Genomic DNA, 27396 nt, shown 5'->3' with positions numbered 1-27396 from the left:
AATTACAACAGTGTAACACATGATCGAATAGTTTAAGCTAGTAACAAAATTGGAATGGCAGATATTTTTTCTGAAGAAACTTAAATACCATAACTGCAATAATTGCAGGTGACCTGATGTGAGTTGAAAGTTACTCCTAAATTGGCATGGCCAACCCCAGAATAAGAAGCAACCCATCTCTTGTCAAAATGCCAAGCATAATTAAATGCAGATGATATTCAACCCAAAATAATAGACACCATCATAAGAGTTAATTCATCACAGGAACGGAATGTATAATGAACATCATTGCTTCGACAGAGCAATATTGACTGGTTTCTCTTGTACTTCAGGTCTTTACACGTAACACAAGCATACTAAATACTAGGGATAAACGGTGTAAATAATTTCATCCCTTTCATTGGGAAATATGTATTGTATACATTGTCATTTTTCATTTTTACTTTCATAAAATGTTTTAAGTAGAGGAAATTTTTGTTTTTATACGGAGCTGAAAAGTAACTCTTAACCAAAATTTCTTAATTCAAAAGACAAATTAAGAACTGCAATATAATATACAAATTTCAAAGTTGTTTTCAATAAGTAAGATCATGTATACAAATAGCATTTGATCTAAATCATTTGACCTAAATGATTTTCATTTACAGAAAACAGTTTTACAGAAAGAAAGCTATGTATCCAAGTGCTGTATTTCTCCCACTTAAAGGAAAAACACTGTATATATTAATTTGAAAATTACTTTGTTAAAGGACAATAATTCAAAAATCTTTATTCAATGTAACATTTGCAGCACCCCAACTTAGAAGCTGAACCTGAATAGCAAATGTATTCTTTCAAAAATATGATTTTTAATCAGTCTTTTGGCAATTCATTTTTTGTTTTGATAAAGCAATGTAAAAGGTGTATCTCTCTCTCTCTATATATATATATATATATACACATTGGGTGATATTTAAGTATGGAAATTTTGGAAGTATGGAAAGTATGGAAATATTTTTATACTGCATATCTGAGAGGTATTTGGAAGTAGAAAGAAACTGGATTCTACATAGTTAAAAAAAATCTGCTTTATGGTAGGTTTTTAATTTTTGTCGGCACACCATTTCAATTTAAAATTAAAAAAACCAATGGTGAAACCCTTTTTTCTGTTAATGCCTTCATTATCAAGTTATAAGCATTCGAAGTTGCAATGATGGAAAAATCATGTTAACAATAAAACCAGTTAAACACACTGCATTAACAATTTTATTGCATTTTACATTCATAATGCATACAATAATGAACTCTTCATAGTGCAATAATACTGACAATAATAAATAATAACTAATAATTAACATCTCAACTACAAATTAAATACTACATCAAATGGTATTATTTTCTGAATGAAAAAATTAATTCCAATGTTAACATCTGCTGATATTTGTTACTTATCAGCTGCTAATTTACAAAAATGCTGTTTGTATTACAAATATGAGTTTTTTGCAGTCTGTACTATGTAATACAAAACCTCATTCCCCTTTTATGTCCTCATTTCACCTTTTTACTTCAATATACCTGTAATGGTAAAATTTGACAGTGTTAGTAAAAATTAACTTATAGGCTTAGTGGTTCAGATTTGTTTTTTGGTGAAAGTTTTATTATTAGTCTCCTGTTCATTTATTTAGTTTTATTAAATATTAAATCTTCAAATAAAATTGCCTTCTTTAAGTGACACCAAAAGAGTAGCTCTACTGATGATGTACAGATATGGTGACAGAGTTCGGCCTTTACAAGAGGTGTGTGATATATTAATAATAGATTTCCAAACAGAGAACCAATAAGTAGATTGACTGTGATCAAGACAGTACAGGGATTTGAAGAAACCAGTATTATAAAGAATCGTCCTTGCACTGGTAAACCAAGAATTATCAAAACTGATGCAAAGTTATTAGATTTATTGCAGACCTTTGTTGAAGAGCCTCATTCATAGATTCAGAAAGCTGTTATCCAACAAGTCAACAGTTATTTTTCAGTTCAAAAAATTCTTATAAACAAATAAATTTCACCCTTGTAAGCTACTCCTGGTGCAAAAACTTTCGAAAGATTATTTTAACCGCAGAGTTGAGTATTGCGATATAATGCAAAAATTAGACCTAGACACAAATTTTTTTAATTTGATAATATTTATTAATGAAGCAACTTTTACGTTAAATGGCCATGTGAATAAGCAAAACTGTCGATATTGGAGCAATAATAATCCCAGATGGATGTTGAAAGCTCAAACACAGTACCTTAAGAAGGTGAATGTTAGGATAGGAATCATTGGTCATTGTATTGTAGGGCCTTTTATTTTAGATAACAATCTTACAGGAGATACTTACTACAACTTGTTAGCAAGTAGGATTTTACTAAATGTCTGGGAAAATGTTGGACAAGCATTAAATAATAAAGTATGTTTTCAGCAAGATGAGGTAAAACCTCATTATTATCTAAGAGCACGGAAAATTTTAAATGAAGAATTTTCAAATCATTGGATAGGTTGTAAAGGGGCCACAGAATGGTCTGCCAGGTTCACAAACCTGTCTCCTCTGGATTACTTTTTTTGAGGGTACCTGAACCATAATGTTTACAAAATAAAACCTGCTGACACTGACGAATTGAAAAGAAGATAATTGATAAATCTGCTCATGTACCACAAGATATGATACAACAATTTATAAATGGATGTTACTTGAAATTAGCACATTGCCAAGCTGTAGAGAAAAAGCATTTTGAACATTTATTGTAGAATGATATATTTTCAAAACTTGTTTCATTAATAACTTATGATTAAAAACATTTATTTAAAATTTTAAAATAAATATTGTAATATTTAAACTAAATAATGTTAGTTGATATAGCCGTTTAACTTGTTGTGTTGTTAAATATTAGTTTTGTTTATTATTATCAATATTATAGCACTGATTAAAGTTCATTATTGTATGCATTATGAATGTAATATGCAATACAAATGTTATGCAGAGCATTTTACCTCATCTTATTGTTAACACAATTTTTCCATTTTTCTTTTTGTTGCAATTTTGAATGCTTATAATTCGATAATGAAGGCATCAACAGAAAAAAGGGTTTCAGCATTGTTTTTCTTGTAAAATTTAAAATCGAAATCATGTGTCATATGTTCACCTTCCTATTTAAAAAATTTAAGTTTGATTCAATATGGTGGACAAAATTTAAAACCCACCATCCATAATGCATATTATTTTTAACTATATAGAACCCCATTTCATTCTGCCTCCAAATACCTCTCAGATATGTAGTATAAGCTGTTTCCATACTTAAATATCACCTGGTGTGTATGTGTGTGTGTGTGTGTGTGTGTATGTGTGTGTGTGTGTGTGTGTGTGTGTGTGTGTGTGTGTGTGTGTGTGTATATATATATATATATATATATATATATATATATATATATATCAGTTTCTGATTCTTTTTTTGAGGGTAGTATTTCCTGTAGTCTCAAGACCCAAGTAATGATTAATTAATAACAATCACTTGATGTTAATATCAATCTGTCTACTTTGACCTACAATTTGCCTGTTATTTTAATGAAGCCTACTGTGAAAAGCTCTGGAAGCTGCTTTACACTATGACAAATCAGTGACAGGGGAAAACAAAGGAAGTGGCATAGGGAGACACAATAACACATACATAACATTTTCTCGAAAATTTGGATGGCATTTTTAATCACCAGCTTTAATTTTATTATATTTAATTTATTTTATTTTTATTTTCATTTAAAACTTAAATTTACTTTTAAAACTTTTTAAACCACACAGTACAAACTTAGCAGCAAGTAACTTACATCAATTCATGTTTTAACTAGATGGGCATTGACAAAATTTTACATTTTATGTCATGAATAACAAAAGCATGGGGTGCCCTTCATTGTATTACATAGCAAACTATTATCAATGAAATGATTATAAAATATAATGTAATATAATGAATGGCACCCCATGCTTTTATTATTATTTATAATATAAAATATAAATAAATTTGGTTAATAAATTCATTCAATAATACATTTTTGTAATTAAATGTAGCTGAGATAAAATAAATAAATGTTCACATAAACGTACATTCTCTAGCGTGAAGAGAAAACAGATTTATAGGACATCATTATCAATATAAAATTTTAGTTCAACTTAATCAAAGAGTTTATCATAAACATTTATTCCAGAATTAATAAGTGAATTTATTTTTTTAGTGCATCTTTAAGTATGTATGTATTGGGAATTTTTTACAAATAATTTATACTTTAATTCAATAATTTCCAAAAAGTGAAATTTCAGTACTTTTTTATAATCTTTTTACACAAAAGGAAAACCAACTTTTAGATATATATAGTGACAATCAAACAGCATTTTTTTTTTATAATGAGAGTCAGACCCATGTTGGAATCAACCTCAGAATAATTAATGAGAACCCTGCACCAAAGATAAAAAAATGCTCTTCATCATTTATCCAGTCTAGTTGTATAATTAAAAGCATAACAGATAAATCTTTTTTTTTCAGTTCTATATAATTTCCACAAAATGCCAAGTATATTCATTTCATAATTTATTTTACAACATCACAAATAAACTATAGAAAATACAGGAAAGAAAGAAATTTTAATGACAAATAAGCAGTATAAGAGAAATGATTAAAAATCACAAAATTAACAAACAAAACTACAAATAAAAAATAAACATAAACTTTAAAAAAATGTAATTTGTTGTGATCCTTTACTTCCAAGTTACAAAAAATTGAAAAATTCCTATTTTCTTTAATACAAACTACAGACTACAATATAATTTGGGAGTATAAATTGGAACCATAACACCATTACAATTAATAAGAGCTAAGAGTAATATTAGCAAATTAATTAATTATGTCCTGAAATAGAAAAACAGAATTCCAAAAATTAATACAGCTATAGAAATAAAGTCTTGGAGATAACTTGATCATTTTTTTTAATGATGCAGTAGGAAATTTCATATGAAAAATAAAAAAATTCTAAAAATAAAAGAAAAACAGTCCTAAAATCAAACTAAAGGATTCTATAGCATCTGACAATAACACATACACAAACTAACAATTCTAAAATCTATAATAATAATGAAATAGTTAACAGAAACAAACACCATACTTAACCATTTTCTCTTTATTGGTAAATGTATAATTATTTGATTCTTCCAAACTAATTTATTTGCAATTGTTATTGAAATATTAAAAATATAATGACCTCATTTTTATTATTGCACTGTATATCACTATGTTTTATATAATAATTTGAAAAATTTTACCTCAATCCTGACTTTTTTTTTTTGTTGAAGGAATTTCATAATTTATTCTACTTCAACATCAATATTACATGACTTTAAAAAAAAATTAACAATTTTATAATTTAAAAAAAAATCTACTTTAAAGTATGAAATGCAATTAAAGATTCTAAGACTAGTATGATAAAAAATAACAGTGTACAGGATTGATATGTCCACACAGCAGTAGTAAACAGGGGCGAGTTTCCAATGTGTCAGCATACTGAGAGACATTGTTCTGTGTATACTGGTACCTATGTACAAACATGGTTTTACAACCACTTTCTGGGGAAACATGTGATTTCACTGGGGATTGAGAGGCAGGGCAAAGTTAACGAAAAATTGTGCATGAAAATCAGATATCATTGATAGAGACTTCAGAGTCGATCCAGAATGTCTACTTCTCTGAAGCAGTGACTCAAGCATCATATTTTGAGTGGAAATCATGATTCAAAAGGGCAGAAATCACTGGAGTACAAAGAAAAATTGGGACACCCCCCATGAGTCCAATCTTCAAAATATGAACAAATTAGGTGCTTGTGTGTGAGAATCATTAGATAACCATTAATGAAATTTCTGACATCACCAATAAGTTGGAATGGTGGAAGCAATCCTAAACTGCATGGCTGGGCTGCTAACTTATGACCAGGTTCCCAGTCCTTGAACAGGAGTAACATACTGAAATTTATCTGGATTTCCATCACCTATTTAAGGATAACTCAAACATCATCAGGTCTACAGCTGGAATCCAAATGTTAAAGGTAGCAAAATTTAAATCAGGTTTATTTTTTTTTGGCCTAATTTTGAATTTTTTGATCACATTAAAATATTTTTAAATACATTTGATTTAAAGAGCTATTAAATCTTTATTAAATAGCTAATATAATACAGTACCCTATGAAAGTACTTCAACAAAATATTTTAAAAAATGTCATTATATAAGGTAATATTTTAATTTATTATTCTCTGGTACTAGAATGAATTTCAACAAAATATTCACTCATATCATCTATTTAAAAATATATTATTTTGTTTTTAAAATAATAAAGTTTTAAAGCAATATATAATTGTATTTAGTACATCAAGAGAGAAAAATTTAAATAAAGAATTGTTATAAAATAATATAATAAAGAAATATTATTTTAGAATATTAATTATTTGGCCAATTTGAATCAAGATTGTTTTTTCTCTGCATTTTTTAATCTTATAATACCATTGAAGGTTTGAATCAGATGATTATAAATATAGTATAAAAACATTAGGCTGTAATCAATAGTAACAATATAATAAAACAACAGTAGTAATTTCACAGCAGGCAAGCTAAAAGCACTATAAATAAATGATCATCGATTAAACAGTAATAACAATACATAGGTAAGCATCTTTCCCACTACCTGTGTTTGAATAATAAGCTTCATTAAAAATTTGATTAACAAAAAAAAAGGAAAAACCAGATAACAAGAACAATAAAGTAGGTAATATAGAATAAAGGTTAAGGAAGTGATTATGTGAGTGCTCTGAGATGCAGTTAGAATTACCACTGACTCTGCTGGAGTTACACTGCCATTATTATCTTGCGTTGTCACAGCCATTGCCAGAACTGCTCGATCGTCTGTCCTATTCTTACTACCAGATGAGGCAGGACTTGGCTGCAGTATCATTCAAATATTTAAATAAAATTAACAAAAAAATATTTAAAAAATACAATTACATTCTGCAAGAATTCACAAGTCACCTGCCTGTTTTACTGTCTCAAGAATTCATGCAATTTAAAAAAAAAATCATAAAACCACTCTTATAAACTCACTGCATGATAGATTAGAAAAACAACTGATTAATGATTTTTAAAAATAGACTAACACATTTATGTAACCTATCCTGATAGTGTTATAATTAATTTTGACCACCCAGAAAAGCAATTGTCAATAATTGAATGCACAGTGAAAAAGAGCATTTGACCAAAGAAAATAGTCATTAAATAGGACCAATGAAAATATATTTTTGAATTATTATAAACTAACATTTTCATAACATAAAAAATAAATAGAAATAGAAAATAGAAAGTAGAAACTACACTAATAAATAGCATTACTTATAGCAATCACTTCGGTAATGTACTATTAACAGTGTGAAACATAAACATCTAACAGAGTTAATGTTCTAGTAGTTCACATGAACTATTACTTGTGTTGTAGTTCCATGATAGTAGCATGTTATTATAATCATTTATATTAATGTTTTTTTAATTAGTTTCAAGGATTAACAAAACTTACAATTCTATATTCCAGAAAAAGTAATCTAAAGAAAAACTAGATAACATTTTTCTGATCACTAATTTCAACTGTACAAGCTTGAAGCTTGTACATCAGAATATATCAAAAAATTACAGAGAATGAAAAATGACCCTCTGTCCAATCTTTAAACCATGAACCTTCCAGATAACAGCTGAGATGCTATCATTCAAAACAGCAATTCAAAATCTCATAAATATTTATGCAATATCTGATTACTATAATGGTATAATTTTAACCATAAATGTTAAATGAAGTATTAATGAAAGATAAATGTTCTTTGCACACATTTTTATGCACCTGAGTTTTTTTATAACAGTTGTAATCAAAACTAATCATTCAATTACAAGATGGGAATAAATAATAAACATCTTTCATTTTGAGTCAAAAGTTAGTTGGTTGACTTGATGCTATTTTCTATTCTTTTCTGCTTTCAACATTTAACCTCAGTAAATTTACTACATCTTAATATCTGTAAATTATCTTTTTAACATTTAACCAAAAATTTAAAAAAAATCATAAAAAATGGGCTGCAAGAAAGAGATTTTTTTAATTAAGAACTAACAGTAAAATTAACAGATGAGTGTAATGTTTTTAGACACTTATAGAAAAAATATAGATGTTTTTAACTTGATTTACAAAAGTAGAGAATGTCCTCCAAAGATTAAAATCACAAAATGTAATTAACACAAAATTATCAATCTTTAATATCAATTATGTAAATACTTTACAAATAAACAGGACAATCATTCACTCTCTGCTTTCAGTTGCAGTCATGGTTCTTGAGAAGCAGTTTGAGTGCACAAAACATACCACATATAATGAATGCATCTCAAGAACACAATGTAGGTCCTTAAAAAGGACCCACCTTCTGAAGCATCAGTGCTTTGTTGAGAGACATGATCTGCTTTTGGCAATCTTAAAGACAGATTGCATAGCAAATGAAACCAGATGCAAGTATAAACATGTGTTACCACCAACAATTAGGCTGAGCACTTTCCAATTAAATCTATTTGTAAACAAGTGGCTGAATTTAATATAATATACTTCAGTCAACAATGAATCATTACATTAAAAAAGACTTTAATATGGAACCATTTACATCAAATTTTTTTACGAATTATCGGATGGAGCCCATGAAATAGCACACTGCAGCCTGCTGTGTCTTATTAGCATGATGTCCAAGTACAGTATCCTGCACAAGAGCACTATTTTCTAATTAATATGTAATTTATTACAGTTCATGAGCCAGGAATGTGGTTTTCTGGGCTTAGGAAAATCTTCATTTTGTGAGAATAGTTGAAAGGAATCTACCACATCTCATGAGATGTGATTCCTTTGATATCCTACATTCTCAAAGTCATGAATTTATTACTTTATCATAATTTGTTTTCTATTATTTCAGTAACTAGTTAAGAAGTAATCTGAAAAAGTGGAAAATTTGAACTGTTCTAAGTTTCAATCAGTTTGAATTATTGACATTTTACTGTAATTATAGAAATAATTATAATCAGTCAGTTTTCTCACAGTTGCAGAAAGAAAAACATTTACTACCTTATAAATTTTATTTAAAAGTGGATATCTCAATAATTAATCATATTTTTCTTCAAAGTTCTTTTTACTTAAAAAAACTTTCTCTTTCATAGCTATGTCACTTTAATGTTAGGTTGCATTGTAAAAATTGATAGTGTGTAAGCAAGCTTAGTGCAATAATTATGTAATCTTTAGTAATTGAAATTGCAAATTTAGAATTAAATTCCAAGACAATTAAATATAACAGTTAATCATTCCATATTTTTAAAATTTTAAAGGATATAATTACTAACTAAAGAACATGTACACTAACTAAGCAAATACATAATGGATAAAATTGAAATTTATTGGAATATTAAAGACAACCAGAAGTAATCTAAAACCAAACCTTACCATAGTTATAGAAATCACCTGCTACTATTGCTGTGGTTAATATTAAAATACTGCCATGCCAATATGTATACAATAAAATGAGGAAAGAAATTGTATTTTTTATCTGCATTTGTAATTTTAATAGCATCATTAATACAGTTAAAAAGTAAAACTTTTATCAGGTTTTCAATAAATATAAAACATACAAAATATAAATTCATACAAACCGCTATCTATAAAATAGGGCATTGGAAAAATGCTTTAGCAATATTAATGTAAAGAATTAGAATTTTATTACAATATCTAAATTTTAAGTAAAATAAACTAAAATTTTACTCCTAGTTTAATATCAAAATAAATCAACATCAAAGAACATTAGTTTAATATTAATTTTAAAAAATAATAATAAAAGTATTTTCAAAGGCAATGCAGGACCATTACTTTTATTGTATTTTATTCTACACTATAAACAAAAAAGGATTCTAAAACTTTTAACTGACATTTCTCTAAATCAATGCTTCCCATAATTTTTTAAACTAAGACTTCCTGATAGTGAAAGGATTTTTCAATAAAGTGGAATAGACCATAAACTTAATAAAAAAAATTCAGGCAATATAATCTGGGGGATTATAACAATGTGTTATAATCCTCCTCCCCTGTCAACTGAGTGTATGAACCAACTTGACTAAAACTCAAGTAAAAAAAAAAAATAATAAAATTTTGATTACATTTCTGAATAAAAACATTCTGTAATTTGAAAATACTTGCTCTACTAAAAAAAAAAAAAAAAAAAAAATTAAGAACCCCATAATAAAGAATTATTACACATTTATAGAAGAACAACTTAGCACAAACTAATACAAAAGTAAATGAAAAAAAGAATCATGTAACAGCAATCACCATAATAACTGTCACTTGAAAAATCAAAAATTCTAGTTGCTGTAAAAAAAAGTATTATTAACAATAAAAAAATGGTAATTGTTATATGTATAAGATAATATGATAATATAGCAATTATCAGTTATATGTAAACATTAAAAAATAAAATTACAAAATAAAATAATTTTAAATATCACAGCAGAATGGATAAATTACTAAACAGTTAAAATCCAGTTATTCTACTTAAGTAAACGGAATCAGCAAGTTTTGAATTAATGAGTTATATGTTAAGTCAAAAAAAATTAAACAGGAATGTTATTCTTTTAACAAAAATACCATTTTTTATCATATTAAAAAAATACGTAGTAGAAAATTAGTTGAAATTATTTTACACATTTATTTATTTTTTACAAAAATTGGTATCACTGATAATCCTGTTATAAATATCTACACTTAGAATATTGGTGAAAAAGAAATACTCTGAAAATACTGTACAATAAACATCAAACAGGTTACTTATGGTTACTTATGTGTATATACACATAAGTTAACCATAAGAATGATATACTATTGCTTGAAATAATTAGCTATGATGGAATATGAAATAAAATTGCTAAAGATTATTACTTAATTCATTAACTACAGACAGATGCCATATAATCACCCTTATTTTTTTATGAAAAACTAAATAAGCAAATGAATTAAATGCCAAGATCCCTACTGGAAATCTATAAGATTTATATATTTTGTCAATGATTTTTTTTCTGGCAAAAATTACTAACAAAAAAAATTTTCTAACAATATAATTATGTCCAAAAATTAAAAAAAATTTTCCAACACAATATTACACTCAAAACTGTCAAGTGATAAACAACACTAATAGAAATCAAACTATTAAGGAACAGCAAATAGAAGTTGATATTCTAAAGAGAAATGTAAACAAACCATTTAGTTACAAAAAAAACTTCAAAAGCCATTCACACTATACTATGATCAGCAAAACAGCTAATCTATTTCTCAACTTGTTGCTGTAGTTCAACATAGGCTGCCTTTATAAAACTGTCATAATCTGATACTAGTAAAAATAATAAATAAAAGAAAAGAGTTAATCATAAGGCAGATTGGACAAAGAGTATAGTAGATTAGTTCCTAAGAACTTTAAGTCAAAAAGTAAGTGTGTCAAAGTCATCCTGTATTTCTAATTGCTACTATGACATTAGTTCCTGTAATATTTGCATTACTAATTAGTATGAAGAAGTATGTTGAACAGCTCTTAGTATGAAAAGTATGTATTTTATTATTAATTTTTTTTTTCTATTTCAAATGGTATCAATTACTATAGAGACAAAAAAAGAAAGAAAAACCAACACGCAGTGAAACTGCATCTAACTCAACTCAAATGATCTATACAAAAAACTTTATCAAACATAGGTTCAATCTTTTATTCACACCCTTCACTTTTCAGGATGCTACTACGAGAGATGTTCCAAGCATTGCAGAACTATCAAGCTGAAGAGGTGCAATTTTCTTAGGATAAATTAAAGGGTAAAATTATTTAACTAGATCATAGTCCAAATTAAATTAAAATAAGACATGAAAATATGTTTGTTAACAAGAAATAGGAAAATCTAAGGCTAGTTCTTAAAATAATTAAACAACTCAGGTTAACAAATTGACTCTTTTAAATTCACCAACTGATTTAAATCCGTTTGTCTGTTTTACATTATCTAGAATAAATGCAAATAAACTTTAACAAAATGATCATTAGAATAGATCATTGTTCTTTATATAATAATAATTCACCCTAGAAAAAAAAACAATCCATCACCTTGTGTCAGACTCAAAAAAATAACTATCAATAACAGACTCAAGCATTATAATAAAAAATAAGTAGATGAATGTATGAAATAAGGAAATTTAAATTACAGAATGGTTAACAGGATTGACAGTTAAAACTGTTCAAAGTTAACTATTCCCTCTATTACTAACATTGTTTTATTGGCAACTTTAAAATATATGTGAATAAAAAAAATTAAACTGGTATCAGAAGAAAAAATCAGAAGAAAATTTAAACTGCCATTTTCCATTAATACATTTATTTTTAATTCTGATCATCAGAAGATCTTAAAGGCAAAATTAATAAAAAAATTTGAGTATAAAACTAGGCTGTAGTTATCAATCTGAACTCATTTTATCATAAGATACAAATATATATATGTGAAGGCCTTACAAATAATTTTAACACATTAGCAATTGTGTTTTAACTCATTAGCACCTCCTTGTTTTATCAATTAAAAACTAGCATGTTTGAAATCAATAAGTAAAATTTGATGAGATTTTATTTATTTACTACGAATACTAATTTATCATGTTTACTTCTGTTCAAGTAATATTTTAGGTTAAGTAAACTTATTGGTTAAGATTATTTATTTATATTATGTAAATTTTTCCAAATATTTTATATAGAATACAGATTTATCAAACAAGTTTTACAGGAAAAATTCCTCCACAAAATGTGTATTTTAAAATGTTATACTTTCACACTACCCAATACTAATTAAAAATAAATAAAAACATTTCCGTTTAATTTCAATTACATGACCATTGACTTAATTATAAAATTTTACTTTATTTCTAATAAAAACCTTTTTTGGTAATGAATGTACCTTCCTCATATAAACCTACTACCATACCACTTCTAAAGGCATAGTACAACATTTAAACAGAATAATTTTGTTTTAAATAAAATTTTCTTTTGTTTTAAAAAAACTTTCTACTCAATAGGCTTATCAGTTATTTCAGTATAAATAACTGTCAATCTGTTTTGGTAAGACATTTTATTGAACCAAATAACTGTCAACCTTTGTTGGTAAAACCATTTTATGCAGAAGTTCAGGTTTTGATCCCAGACAGGCTTAGCAATTTCTACACACTACAAAATTAATTTTTCATCTTGTACAGGATAAAAAATGAATTTTTAATTGTCCGTCAACCTGTAGATACTAAAATAATTAAATGAAATAATAAATATACCAAGTTATTTATGAAATGAACATAAACTACAAAGAAAATAAATAACAGAAAAAATGCTTACAAGTAAAGTTACAGCTGAACAATCTGACTCTTAAGGTGAAGGGTAGTACTTCCAAAAATCCTTCTCATTTGAAATTTAGTAAGAGACAAGTAATTAATGCTCTGCATATCATTAAACTTTTAGATGAAGATCAATCATTTAACAAATGGTATAATCAATCATAATATTTCAAGACTGTAATGAATTCTATTGACAACTTTAAAATATATGTGCATAAAAATAAGTCAGAAGAAAAATTAAAATTGCCATTTTCCATTAATACTTTAGTTTTAATACTAATCACAAGATTTTAAAGACAAAACTAATAAAGCTTTTGAATATAAAACTGAGCTGTAGTCATCAATATGAAGTCATCTTATCGTAAGACACAAATATACATAAAGACCTTACAAATAATTTTAACACATTAGCAACTATCTACAAAACCATTCCTGATTAAACTAAGATGAACTGAATGAACACCCTCTCTAGTAGCTAATCAATGTGCTCTTATTACTACAATTTTATGATTTCAAGTCACTAAATGGGGTCTTATGGTTGATGTATTATGGCAGGTGATAATACCCTGACTTATAGCTGAAGTTTCTGAACAAGTATAGAATTTTATAAGATTATTCCGCAGTTAAGGTTAGTAAGTCTACTTAATTTATTAATAAACAGTCAATTGGCACACATTTACAAAACTTCTAAATAATAAAGTATATGAAGCTGGAAAACCACTCTGAAAATTTCTGTTTGAGAATTAGTCATTAATCAGCCAAAATTTAAACATGAAATTAAAACATTTACCACAGTTTAACATTTTTTTTATCACTGATCTTAATTGACTACTAAAATCAATTAGAATACTGGTATTGAAATTTAATTTTCCAAGAATTTGCTGGTTTTTTAACCATAAATAGACCATGTAATATGTACACAGTATAACTGCTTAGAATAACTTAGATTAGAATGCATATATATGCATTATATATATCTATATATATATAGAGCGTGTGTCCGCAAAATAGTAATGGGTAGTGGGGGATTTAAATGGTTATAGCTTTGGAACAAAGCACTGTAGAGAGATGAACTGTATGTTAAATGAAAGAGAAACATTCCAAGTTTATATGTGCAAAAGCCAGTACATGTGCATTGTGTTTCCAGTACTCACAAGCAGCATGTGCATAATGTTTGTGGTGCAGAGGAAAGTTCAATGCGTATTGTGGCTTGCTGTGTTTGAATCAATTACACATGTTAGATGTGAATACATCTAACATGTGTAATTGAAAACAATTGTTGTGTGTACAATGAAAACTCCCTGCATGAAAATAACATTTGGCGATGTACAAAGAAACAGGCAGCTTACTGAAGCAAAAATGTCCAGGACATCCATTAGTATCTGATGAAATGATTGAAGCAGTGCGAACAAGTTTCTCGCACAGCCTGAAGAGATCCATGCAAAAGTGTTATAGACAGTTGGGCATTCCTAAAACAACTGTTCACAATGTGTTAAAAATACGGAATGTTTCACTGCATACAATTTTAACAACAGGACAGTGAAATGATTTGATTTTGTGTATTCATTCTGGATAGATTAGAGCAGGATGATGATTTTTTAAATAAGTTCATTTTCAGTGATGAAACAAAGTTTCATGTTTCTGGACAAGCACATCAGCTATGGGATACTGAACCTCCACATGCCGTTATTGAACATCAGCATGACGGTGAAAAAGTAAATGTGTGGTGCACTCTTGGATGAGACAGAGTTATTAGCCATTCTTTTTTGTTGAGAAAACAATAACGGGGGAACATCTTCCTCCATATGTTAGAACAATATTGCAGTGTCCCAAATACCAGAAAATTACATTTTCCAGTTAGACGGAGCTCCTCCACATTTTGTCACCATCATGCAGGATTTTCTTAACAAAGCATTTCCTCAGCAATTGGTGGGGCAAGAGGGATGGATTGCCTGACTCCCATAGTCTCCAGATCTTACCCCTATGGATTTCTATGTCTGTGGTTATGTAAAAACACAAGTGTATTCTGTTCAAGTTTGAAATCTGGAACATTTAAAAGAAAGTATCACTAAAGCTGTTGTTTCTATCACAAAGGATGTTTTCTGCTATATATAGCAAGAGAATGAATGTCGTCTTGACGTCTGCAAGGCATCTAAAGGAGCACATATCAAAATCTAGTGAACAGGTGAGAAAACTTTTGAGTGTTTCTTTTTAGAGTTCATCTCTCTACAATACTTTTTCTGAGGCCATAAACATTTAAAGCCCGACTGTTACTTTACAGACACACTGTGTCTATATTAACAATAACTCATAACAATATAATCCACTTTCTAACCAATTATAAGATGTGCTCTTTTTTGTTTTTTTGAAATTTTATTTTTTTTAAGAAATTGAGGACCTTGACACTAAGTACAATGATAATTTTTTTTTAATTAAAGAAAAATCAAATTTTCTGATAAAATTACAATAAAAAATCCAAGTCAATGGACCTTCAATCTGTTTAAAAAATGAAGTTTAACCAAAATTACGTGGTTTATTTAAATCTAACAACAGAAAATTCTTGTACAGATCAATCCCAATATTTGGGTTCTAATTTAAACTACACATAATTGTGCTACTATCCTAACATTAAGTTAGCAGGTTCTTATCGTTTTAAAAAATTTCTTTAAAAAAGTTTAGCTTATTAATTGATAAAAAGCAGTTTATTTTGGAGTTATCTGGTAAAAACATTCTACTTATAATTATTTTAACTGGCCCTGGAATGTTGGCACCTGTCAGCAAACTCTCAGTTCTCAAAAAATTGTAGATACAGCAAATCTTATCATCATTCATAGTTAAAAATGACAAACTTTCAATCATTTATGATTTCAAACACTGAAATCTAAGTGGACTTGCTAACTTAATAATATTCTTCATTTAAAAAAAAAACTGAACTATGATCAATTTTTTAATTCACCACAAATTAATGTTAAATTTATTAATTTTCACAGCAATTACGACAACCTGACCTTGATACGTTCAGCAATATCAATTTTTTATAAGTCTCAGAATAGTTTGTCTGGATCTTTCCTTTAAAAGTCTCTAAAATCACCTTCTCTCAGGTTTTTTAGCAGTGAAATAAGAAATATTATGAGTATTAATAAGATAAAACAAGAAAACTACAGTTCATTCTTTATAGAACAGATAATTATGTAAGTAAATCAGACAGGTCAACAAGCTTAGTTCTCTGTAAATGAACAGAGTTACATATACATTAAAACTTACTTTGTAACTGTGATTCTGTTTTAAAATTATTAATCATTTATAAATTAAACAAACATCTATTAAATGCAAAATTACTTTTCAGAAGAAAACACTAGGTAAAGAGAACAAGACAAAAGGTATACTATACATTACCAAATTTATAACCGTAGAAAATCATGTAACTGAAAACATGTTACAAAGTTTTATAAGCATTTAAAAACATTTTTTTTTTTTAATTTATACTGGAACTGTCAAAACAAAAGAAAACAGTGAATAATATGTATACTACAAATAATAAATCAAGTTTTCATAAGCATTACTTACTGGTGGGCGAAGTAATTCAGCAGATTCATAAACAAGTATAAAATAAAGCCATACTAAGATAAGTGGGTTTAAATATGATGTCCAGTCAACAAGGGCAATATCTGACTGACGAGGATCTGTACAACTGGTAGTAAACAATGGTATTAAACCACTAAATCTGAAAACAAAAACACACTTAATTTTATATATTTTAGAACAGGTTTTTATGATGTCTACAGAATAATGCAAACATAATTGAGAAATTGCTAACAGATTTTTAGCAGAATAATTTAATTTAATGTGAGTTAATTTAAACAATTATAAGAAGACTAAAGCGGGGAAGGGTATGTGGAACGCATGTCCAGAACCTGATAGGTCAGGGACGGGGTGGGTAGCTTCCCTGTGGAGGGGCATTGGGACATCCAGAAGAGGAGGTTCGAATGCCTCGAGGAGACACGGAAGATCTCGATGGGGGCCTGAGAACATGGCCAAGCAAGGGTGGGGCAGTCTGCTTCCACGTCACAGTGGGTGTAACTTGAGGTAATGCCGAAAGGCGATGCCAGTTACCCCCGGGGTGGTTAAAAAAAAAAGAAAAAAGAAGACTAAAGCAATTTTTTCCATATATCATAATATTGTAAGTTAACACTTTTAACTGACATAAATACTGAGAATTGTTAAGTAAATAAGCTGTTTATAAATAGAAAGTTATTTTTTATAATTAATTATTAGCATTTTTACTTCCTTAAATGAACTTAAGGAAGTTTTGTGCACGAAAAATTTCAATTTTTAAATTTCAACGGAAATATCCATTTTGACCAGTTTCTGCATGACATACGTGCGCATGTAAGTATGTATCTCGCATAACTCAAAACCGATTTGCCATATGATGTTGAAATTTTGGATTTAGGAATGTTATAACATCTAGTTGCGCACCTTCCCTTTTGATTGCAATCTACTTGACCAAAAATGTCCAAAAAAAGCCCAAAATCCAAATTTTTTGGATTTTGGGCTTTTTCTTAACTACAATAATAAGCCCTCATTGAGAGCTTTGCAACAATATATCATAAATGACACTTATTTTTCTTGATTCCAAAGTTATAGCTCAATAGAATTTTAATTAATGAAATATTTTGATCTTAAATGAGAAGGCACATCAGTTCAAATTTGACTTCATTTCCTTTTTTTTTTTAATTTTATTATATTAATTTGTTAATAATTATTAATCTGTGATTGTAAAAAAATGTTTACAGTAAATAATAATTCAATAATAACAATATAAAAAAAGAATATGAGAGAAATCAAAAGTTATTAGTGAAATAAAATTTTATGTAATTTTAAAAGTGTGTATATGTAATTTAATAGGCGTACAAGGAAGTCATGTGATGTCCACATCAGATTTTTTAATAAAATGCAAATGCATACAAAAGTGCTACATATTATAACTTCAAAAATAAAAATTTTGCTAATGAAAATAATAAAAAATAACAAAGGAATTAAAATTAATCAAATTAAATCCCTTGTGTTGTAAACTTATAGGAAAACTTAACAGGAAAACATAAACAATATGTGTATGCTTGTGATTGCACATACATATATATATGTATGAAATAACATGTTGCAATCATTCATAATCAACGCCCAGCAAAAACTACTGAAGATAAATTGATGAAAATTTGTATACACCTTCTTACATATAAGTGCAAACTAAGAAAGTATTTTTAGAAATTTGATTACTTCAAATCAATGAAGTTTATTATTTTTTTAATTTCTTGGTAATAAATTAAACTTGATATCAAATTGATTTTTGGTGTGAGTAATCTACATTTTAATATCTAAAAAGAATTTTCTAGATTTTCTGAAATTCTGAGTTAAAATTAATTTTTGAATATTCTTGAAACCTAGACTATTTTTTTAATTTCTCTGTGACAAATGAAGATTTCAACTACATCAACTTGTTTTTGGTGTGTTTAATCTTCACTTGAATATCAAAAACCACTTCTAGATTTTCTGAAAATCGACCTTGAAAGGGTTGAAGAAAGGTAAATATATTTTGAATGACCGTAAATTTTCTTAATTTCCAACTATACTAAATATATATAAATAAATAAATACTAAATATATATAAATGGATATTCAGTAGATTTGGGCTGGCAACTACTCTTCAGATAAGTATCTAAAAATCATTTTCAAGTTTTTTGAATATCAATTTTTGCAACAGCATACAGCATGGTAGCTCAACCAACACTGATACTGTATGTGCAACACAACTGGCTGCACCTACCTCTGATTACTTCACTAAAAAACATAAAATAAAAAAAATTAACTCCAATGGGAAGCATAGGTAACCATACGGAGCAGGTAAAAGTCACAATGGGGATGTAAGTATGTGTGTGTATATATATATAAATGTGTGCATGCATGCGCATGTGCTCACACACACACACACACACAAATCATGAATTCTTCAGTTCAATTATAAATACAATTCCATCATCCAGGCCAGTAAACAAAAAATATTTCATTACTAGTTGATGATGATGTAAAAGCTATTGAAAGCAGATCAGTCTCTAAAATTATATTTAATAGATTTGGTTCAGTTCTTTAAATTAAAAAAATAATAATTTTAAACAATTAACATGCATGTTGTCTCCCTGTTCCGTAATAAGGCATATATATTTCATGGTAAATGGCCTGAATAAGTGAAACTAATACATTGAACCAATAACCAGTTACTTACTTTGAAATAAAAAAATAATAAAAATAAAATAAATAAAAATTCACAAAGTTTTATAAATTAAAATTTACTTTTTTCAAACTTTTTTAGTGATAGCTTTCTGAAAAGTATGATTCAATTCACTGGTTTGGCTGTTAATTCAACAAATACACGGTTTAGATCGCACTATCTCCTTTTACAGATTTAAAGTTAAATTGATAGTTTATAAACTTGATAAGAGATTCTACCACGTAATTCTGTCTGATAAATAACTTCTTTATTAAAAAAAATTAAATTAAATTATAGAATAGTAACATCTGTTTACTTTCAGTTTCATAGGAAAATTTTAGTTTTGTTGATTTAAATTTTCAATTTGATGAAAAGTATCAAAGGCAGTAAAAGTATCCACTTATTTCCAAACTTGTCAGGAGATATTGAATTTTTTTTTAGTATTTATTAATAGATTATCTATGAAGAGATTATAAGGAATTCTAGGAAGGAATTCCATGGGTACCTCCTAGTGGGATAAAATACAATAGGTAATTTCTTGTTGGATCTTATAATTTCAATGGTAAATTGGTAATAGTTACCAAATGATAACTAGTTACCAGAATAGTAATAGTTACCAAAACTTTCTTCAAAATGACTTATTACAACTTTCAGAGAACATCCTTTACCAATACAAACCTGAATATATTTCCATCATGATGGCACACAAACTCAATTTTACTGTCCTTGTTCATCATTATCTGAATAGAACATTTCCCATAGAGTACATTGGCTGAAATGGATCATACTCATCACCAGCCACATCACCTGATATGAATCTCATTTTGTAGAAACATAAGAATGTATTATTAGTTCATGCCCAAAAATAGAGAATGAAAAATGAACTTTGTCAAGTATCATGTTTGCCACTGAAGAAATCAAGACCCAAAAATATTGTAGAATAAAATTCATTTGTAAATATATGTACTGAAGTATGAATTTATAATGTTAGTGAACAATTTGAGCATTGATGCACAAATTTAACTTTGGGTACGCATGCACAAGATGTAAACATCTCACTTATGTAATGCAATATAAAGCCAAACTTTTTTGCCTTTTTACAATAACCTGCTTGTTGTTTGTTTCACAAAACTAATTTGCGAATAACCAACTTGTATTCTGCTCAAATTAATAAACAATTAGAACATTAACTAGGAAAAATTAAAATATCTGTAACAGATTTCAAAACTAATTAAAATAAAATTTCAAAAATACTTTTTTAGAATTTTTTTGTTAACATACAACATATCTTTTAAAAAGATAAAAATATAAATTAAAGTCACAATCTGTATTTTTCAAGGATTTAAATTATAATATGAAATAAAAACATAAGCAATTATAAATAACAGACAACATAACTAGTTGTTTGGGCTGATAATAATACACAAATTTTTTCCTTAAAAAACAAAGTATAAAAGTAATAATTGGATGCAAAAAGAAGATGATAAAATGACTGAAAAAAATTAATAAAATTAAAGTAAATCTTTACCCCCAAAAACATTTTACAAAGCCTGTCGGAGAAGACAACACAAATATCACTCTTAATAACATAATTATAATATTAATTACCTTGCTACTGCATGATCTGCTGGTACAAGCTCCTGTGCCCATTGAGTCTGGTAAAAAAAAATCGCTGTGATATGAACAGTGACAAGAGCCAGAATAAAACAACAACAGATACCAAATCCTCGTGATAAGTTGCGGTTGTAGGCCCACCAAGTCATACAGCCCAAAAAAAATAAAAAGTATATAAATCCTTGAACTGAAGGCTGTATAATCCCAGCAATACAAATGGATAATAAGCATACATATTTACCTGAAAAATAGTTTACTTGATCATTTAAATTTCATTGTAATACGAGACATATTATTTATGCAGAAATGATTTTATAAGCATTGAATGAATAAAAAAAACATGAATGAATGTTTATGAATAATTAAAAAAATATTGAATAATTATAGCTATATTTACTAATTAATGTAAACTTATACTTATGATTTTAATTAATTTTATTTTAATAGAATGGTAGATTAAATCATAAAAAAATGTTAAAATGCATACACTACAGAAAAAATGGATATCAACAAGCCTATTCCTTACTGGTTATAAAATCATCAGCTACCTCTTTCTTCTTGTTTTGCTTAATCCTAAATGGAAACAAAATTGTTTAGTAAATATTAACAAGCATTATGCAAGTAAATAAATGGACAGAGTGTCTGGGCAGACATTGGTCAAACTTACAGGACTAACTCCGGTCATCAAAATAAACAAAAAAATTCATGAGGCCAAATGCCTTACCTCATTTCATTTTGCCTTGTTCATCATTTTGTTTTTTCAATAAAAATTTATGTCTTAAGAACAGATTAAGATATTTTAATGAAATTTAGTGTACATATCCCAATAACATCTTTTACAAAATATGTAACTTTGAAAATTTGGGAAAAAAGTTGGGAACCATTAAAATTTTTTAATCATTAATAGCTTCTTAGATATTAGTTTTATCAAATTATATTTTTATTAGGTAAAATGTTAAGACTTTTATTGTGAACAAAATGACAACTTATTTGTTCAAATCATTGATTAATAGCTGAGATATGACTGAAACTGTTACAGTGGATTGCAAAAATTATATCTGACAATTTTGTGCCTGTTTTCACTTCCTTCAATTTAATTAAAAATAATTTGTATCATGAACAAAAGAACTAGAACAGAATAAAATTAAAATTAGAATAGCTAGATTATAAATATCACCACTGAAAAATTTGTACCATCTTAGATGACCCAACCCAAGTGACTTGCATGTTCTCTATCTTAAAATAGAATTTACTACAACACAGAAAGTTTCTGTACTACTTAACTTTATTATAAAATTTTATTATTTTTTATTTTAACTTTTATTTTATTTTAAACGAGGTTTAGCGTGTTACTTCACTTTTAAGGAAATACAAAATCTAAAAAGTGTGTTCAACCATTATGGATCATAATAGGGTATCATAGTTTAAAAAAGAAAATTAGCATACCCTATAAAGCTCTAATGTAATGTAATGTAATGTAATTTTTTTTGTCCCTTATAGTAAAGTATATTCTTCAAACATATTTTTAACAGCAATTATTAATAAATATATTCATTAATATTATTTATGCAATGCATTATTAACTACAACTAACATTAATTATTTAATCACTTACTACACTAACCAATCAAGATATGCAATTTTATTTATTCTCAGTCTTTATTACTATATTTTTTTATTTCCATATATCTATTTCATTGTAATCAGTCATAAAATTGAGAATACACTTAATACTCTTCATGCTGGCAATTATCAAAATGGCAAATTATGACTTTTTATTTAATTTTTAATTGTTCCCTAGTATTTAATATAACCTCTATAATAATCTGCATTAAAATGTCTATATAACCTGGCTGATTGTGTTACGCCAGTGTTTTCCCTTGTTTAAAAAATTGAATTTCCTTTTATTTTTCTCACCCCATATTTTTCATTCATTATATCAATTCAACACTTTAACTATCTGTCCCAGTCTTTCTTGGCTGAGATAGGTGTAAAAGACCTGAAACATACTATACAGAGAATGATGATGCTTTCTCTAAAAATAATGATATTTATTATGCAGCCAGTAACTGTAATGAACAACATTTTGGTGTCAGTCCAAATATTAATTACCACACTGGCAAAGAACACCTTTGTTACTTCAATGCAAAAATAAATTTATAAATCTATTATCTTTCTTGATATATTAGGAATATATTTACAAACTTTCACCAACTTCTGATGGTTAATTTAGAAGTAACTGCAAAAAAATTATTGACTTTTTACAGTACAGTAAGTAACAGTGAATTTATTGAAGACAGTTTTTAAAAAAAGCATGAATGATTTCTATTATTGACAGAAATAACTGCATAATTACTCAACCATTTAATTATATCATACAAAATGGCATACAAACTCAGCACTGGTTCACCCACAGTAAAAATGTTTATGTAATTACAAATCTATGAGTTTTACATAATTATAAAATAAAAACTTACTTATTTTTTTTTTAACTTACCTATTGCAGCTAAAACTGATGATCTTCTTTGAGTAGAAGTTGCAGTTTTTTGAGTAAACTCTGATCCAACAATTGGTAAAAGATTCTCTTCAACAGATGCTTGAGGATTCATTGCACGGCACATAATATACACTACAATGCTAATAATTAACATTACAATTTCAGGAAATGTTGCATGAAAGGCAGACCAAACAGATATGTTACGGAACTGTATTAAACCAATATACCGAAGTATTCTTTCAAGTGAACTACCTGAAAAAGTAATTTGTCATTATGTGTATAAATCAAATACATTTTTTTAAACAAAATTTTCATAATAGACCTAATTTCATTATTTTTACATTAATTTATGTCATTATTTTCTTTACCAAAAAAAAGAAACAAAAATTTAAAAAAGACAAACTCTATAAAAATAGCATGACTACAAATACTAATGAAGGTCCAATAAAACTGTAAAAAAAATTGATGAATTGATTGAATTGATTGTAAAAAAAAAAGAAATGTATGTCAATATATTTAGAAAATTATATAATTTTTTTTAAAGAAGTTTCACCAACTTTCATGTAAATCTAATCAATATATATTTTTTTAAACACAATAAACTTTAATTTTGAATAATTTTTTTAGGGCCATCTATTAATTACATGTTGCTTAACTGGTTACTAAGGATGTCATAGTATTAAAAAAATCTGCAATAAATATTTAGGGACATATCTACAAAATGGGCTCAGAGAAAATTAACAAATTTCCTATAAATGAAATGAAATTTTTGAAATACAATTATTTTAAACAAACTGTAGATTAATAACATGTATATGTAGAATAAGAGTTATGAAGAAAATTTTTAATTTTTTTTTAAACATAGTATTACAATTAACATTAAACAAATTACAATTTTATCAAAACTATACAAATTGTTTTTGAAAAATCCAGGGTGAATGCATGACTAGGTGAGTGGGAGTGAGAGTGAGTGGGAGTGGGAGTGAGAGTGAGTGGGAGTGGGAGTGAGAGTGAGTGGGTGTGAGAGTGAGGGTGTGAGAGTGAGGGGGTGAGAGTGAGGGGGTGAGAGTGAGTGGGAGTGGGAGTGAGAGGGAGTGGGAGTGAGAGGGAGTGGGAGTGAGAGTGAGTTGGAGTGGGAGTGAGTGAGTGGGTGTGAGGGGGTGAGAGTGAGTGGGAGTGAAAGTAAGTTGGAGTGAGAGTGAGTTGGAGTGGGAGTGAGAGAGTGAGTGGGAGTGAGTGAGTGAGTGAGAGTGAGTGGAAGTGAGTGAGTGTGAGTGAGTGAGAGTGAGTGAGAGTGAGTGGAAGTGAGTGAGTGAGTGGAAGTGAGTGAGTGAGTGAGAGTGAGAGAGTGAGTGAGAGAGTGAGTGAGAGTGAGTGAGAGTGAATGAGAGTGAGTGAGTAAGAGTGAGTGAGTGAGTGAGTGAGTGAGTGAGTTGGTGAGTGAGTGAGTGATGTGTGATTGAGTGAGTGTGTGAGTGAGAGTGAGTGAGTGAGTGAGTGAGTGAGTGAGAGTGAGTGAGTGAGTGAGTGAGAGTGAGTGAGTGAGTGCGTGTGTGTGTGTGCACACATGCAGATGTATGAGTAAATCCAGTATTCATTTGATACAATTAAAATAATTTATAACACTAAACTTTGTTGGAAAGAGGTAGTTAAAAATATTAATAACTGTAAACTACAGTTTACAGTTTTAACTGTCAGCCTATCTCTGAAATTAATTTTACAAAAAATTAATTTCAGAGATAGGCTGACCATACTCTGCAAAGTATGCAATAACAGGACTTTCATTGAGCAGAAGTATTTCATACTCTAACTAAATTTTTCTTACATATACAGTATATTGAAATGAAAGATATTAATGGTGCTGTTAGACCAGTTTATCTAAATTGTTTACACCTGAAATATATTATACACCGTATCCACATAATTCATTCTGATGTATTAAGTATTACATCATATCAGTAGTATTGATATAATAATAATTACCAACAAATTTTCCTGTAGTGTTTAAGCATGTGCAGCAAAAATGTTAAATTATGAATTTACACATATTCACAAGAAATAATAATAATAAAAAGATGGGAGGCCTTCAGAATTTTTAATTTAATAAAATCTATCATTCCTTCTAATAATCAGCCTTTTCAAGAGTAAAAATTTCATTCAAATTTTATGAGAGTTTTGTAAGTTACAGATTTAAAAACAGCAAAAAAATTCTAAAGATTATAGAAATTATTTTATTTCCATGAAAATATAAAAGAAAAACATAAAAACAGTCAACATTTTCAATAGGTATACAGATGCTTCAATTTTAATAATATAAGTATCATCTTCTTAAGTAATGCTCATTAACAAACAAATAAAATACTTTTCTATTATTCATGTTCGTATTCCAGAAAATTTTGGATCACATAATTCAAAACTTTGATACAAAAATAAACAAACAAAAAATGTATACATTAATTTCAATAAACAATAATTACTTGCAAGAGAAATTAGTGACTAAATTCATAAACTTTTTTGGATAAATCTGTTATCTAAACTAATAATATAAATATTAATTTTTATATAGAAATTTACATTAATTATATACTTACATGGAGGTTCAACTATACTTCCATATGTAGGATATGAAAAAAGTACAAACTGGAATGTCAGCTGAGCAACTGAATTGAGTACTGGGAAAAGTATATTAAGAAACAAATACTGGCCAGCGCAACCTGAAATATATCAAAAGAATTATGATGATACACAATTATAATATAATCCTTAAAACTGGATATTTAAAAAGAAAAAAATATATATATATATCATAATATATATATATATATATCATAAAATATATATATATATATATATATATATATACTTTACTTTTAAATAAATATATTGCCTACTGGTAGCACCTTGGTCTTTCATCTGAAGGTCTTGGGTTCGAATTCTGGTTAGGCATGGGATATTTTCATATGCTACAAAATTCCATTTCTACATTCCATGGGCAAGCTTTAAGCTTAAGTGCCAAGATCAAAAAGAAAGATTCCTTTTTTTTAATGAAATAAAATTTACAAAATAAATTACCAAAATATTTTTTTTTAATTTCTAATTTCTACATCTTCATTTGAGAGAAACAAACTTCTTTTCTAAAAGAAAACTAATTTTTCTTGTAACACTCTGATTGACATCAGCTTATTGCAACCATCCTTAGTAACATTCCTATCTAATCAAAAAAACTCGATGATTTTTGTTATTACATTACCCTAAATTAATGTTCATTTTCCATTATCCTCTTTTCTGTCACACAATTAATTAATTTTGTTTCATTATTAATTATTTTTAAACAGAATCTTTTTCCTAGAAGTTAAGCCATAACATTCATCATTAATTCTAACTCAAAATTTTTCTCTTTCTATTAACAACACTCTTGCTTTGTAAACAATTTGACAATATAACAATCTAAGGTTGTGAAGTTATAAAAATAAACTTAAACTAGTTTTACAACTTCTAAGCAGAAAAAAT

The 27396-nt window shown here is 27.7% G+C and overlaps 1 protein-coding gene across 10 annotated transcripts in view; it reads right to left on the bottom strand.

Annotated features, from left to right (window-relative positions):
• Piezo (piezo type mechanosensitive ion channel component) overlaps window positions 1-27396 on the bottom strand; it is a 481248-nt gene that overhangs the window by 268308 nt on the left and 185544 nt on the right. For 6 of the 10 annotated variants that reach the window (XM_075356335.1, XM_075356333.1, XM_075356340.1 and 3 more), the window contains exons 4-8: window positions 26478-26600; window positions 23887-24138; window positions 21384-21630; window positions 17075-17231; window positions 6878-6988 (exon numbers count right to left, since the gene is read on the bottom strand). In XM_075356335.1, the coding sequence (XP_075212450.1) occupies window positions 6878-6988; window positions 17075-17231; window positions 21384-21630; window positions 23887-24138; window positions 26478-26600 (890 nt within the window). The remainder of the gene's footprint in view (window positions 1-6877; window positions 6989-17074; window positions 17232-21383; window positions 21631-23886; window positions 24139-26477; window positions 26601-27396) is intronic. The other 4 variants (XM_075356336.1, XM_075356338.1, XM_075356341.1 and 1 more) reach the window with 1 other exon arrangement.

The sequence above is a fragment of the Lycorma delicatula genome, chromosome 2 (genome assembly GCF_047948215.1).
Source record: "Lycorma delicatula isolate Av1 chromosome 2, ASM4794821v1, whole genome shotgun sequence".
Classification (NCBI taxonomy): domain Eukaryota; kingdom Metazoa; phylum Arthropoda; class Insecta; order Hemiptera; family Fulgoridae; genus Lycorma; species Lycorma delicatula.
Note: the sequence above shows the minus strand (reverse complement) of the source record. Positions and strands in the feature narration are given on the sequence as shown.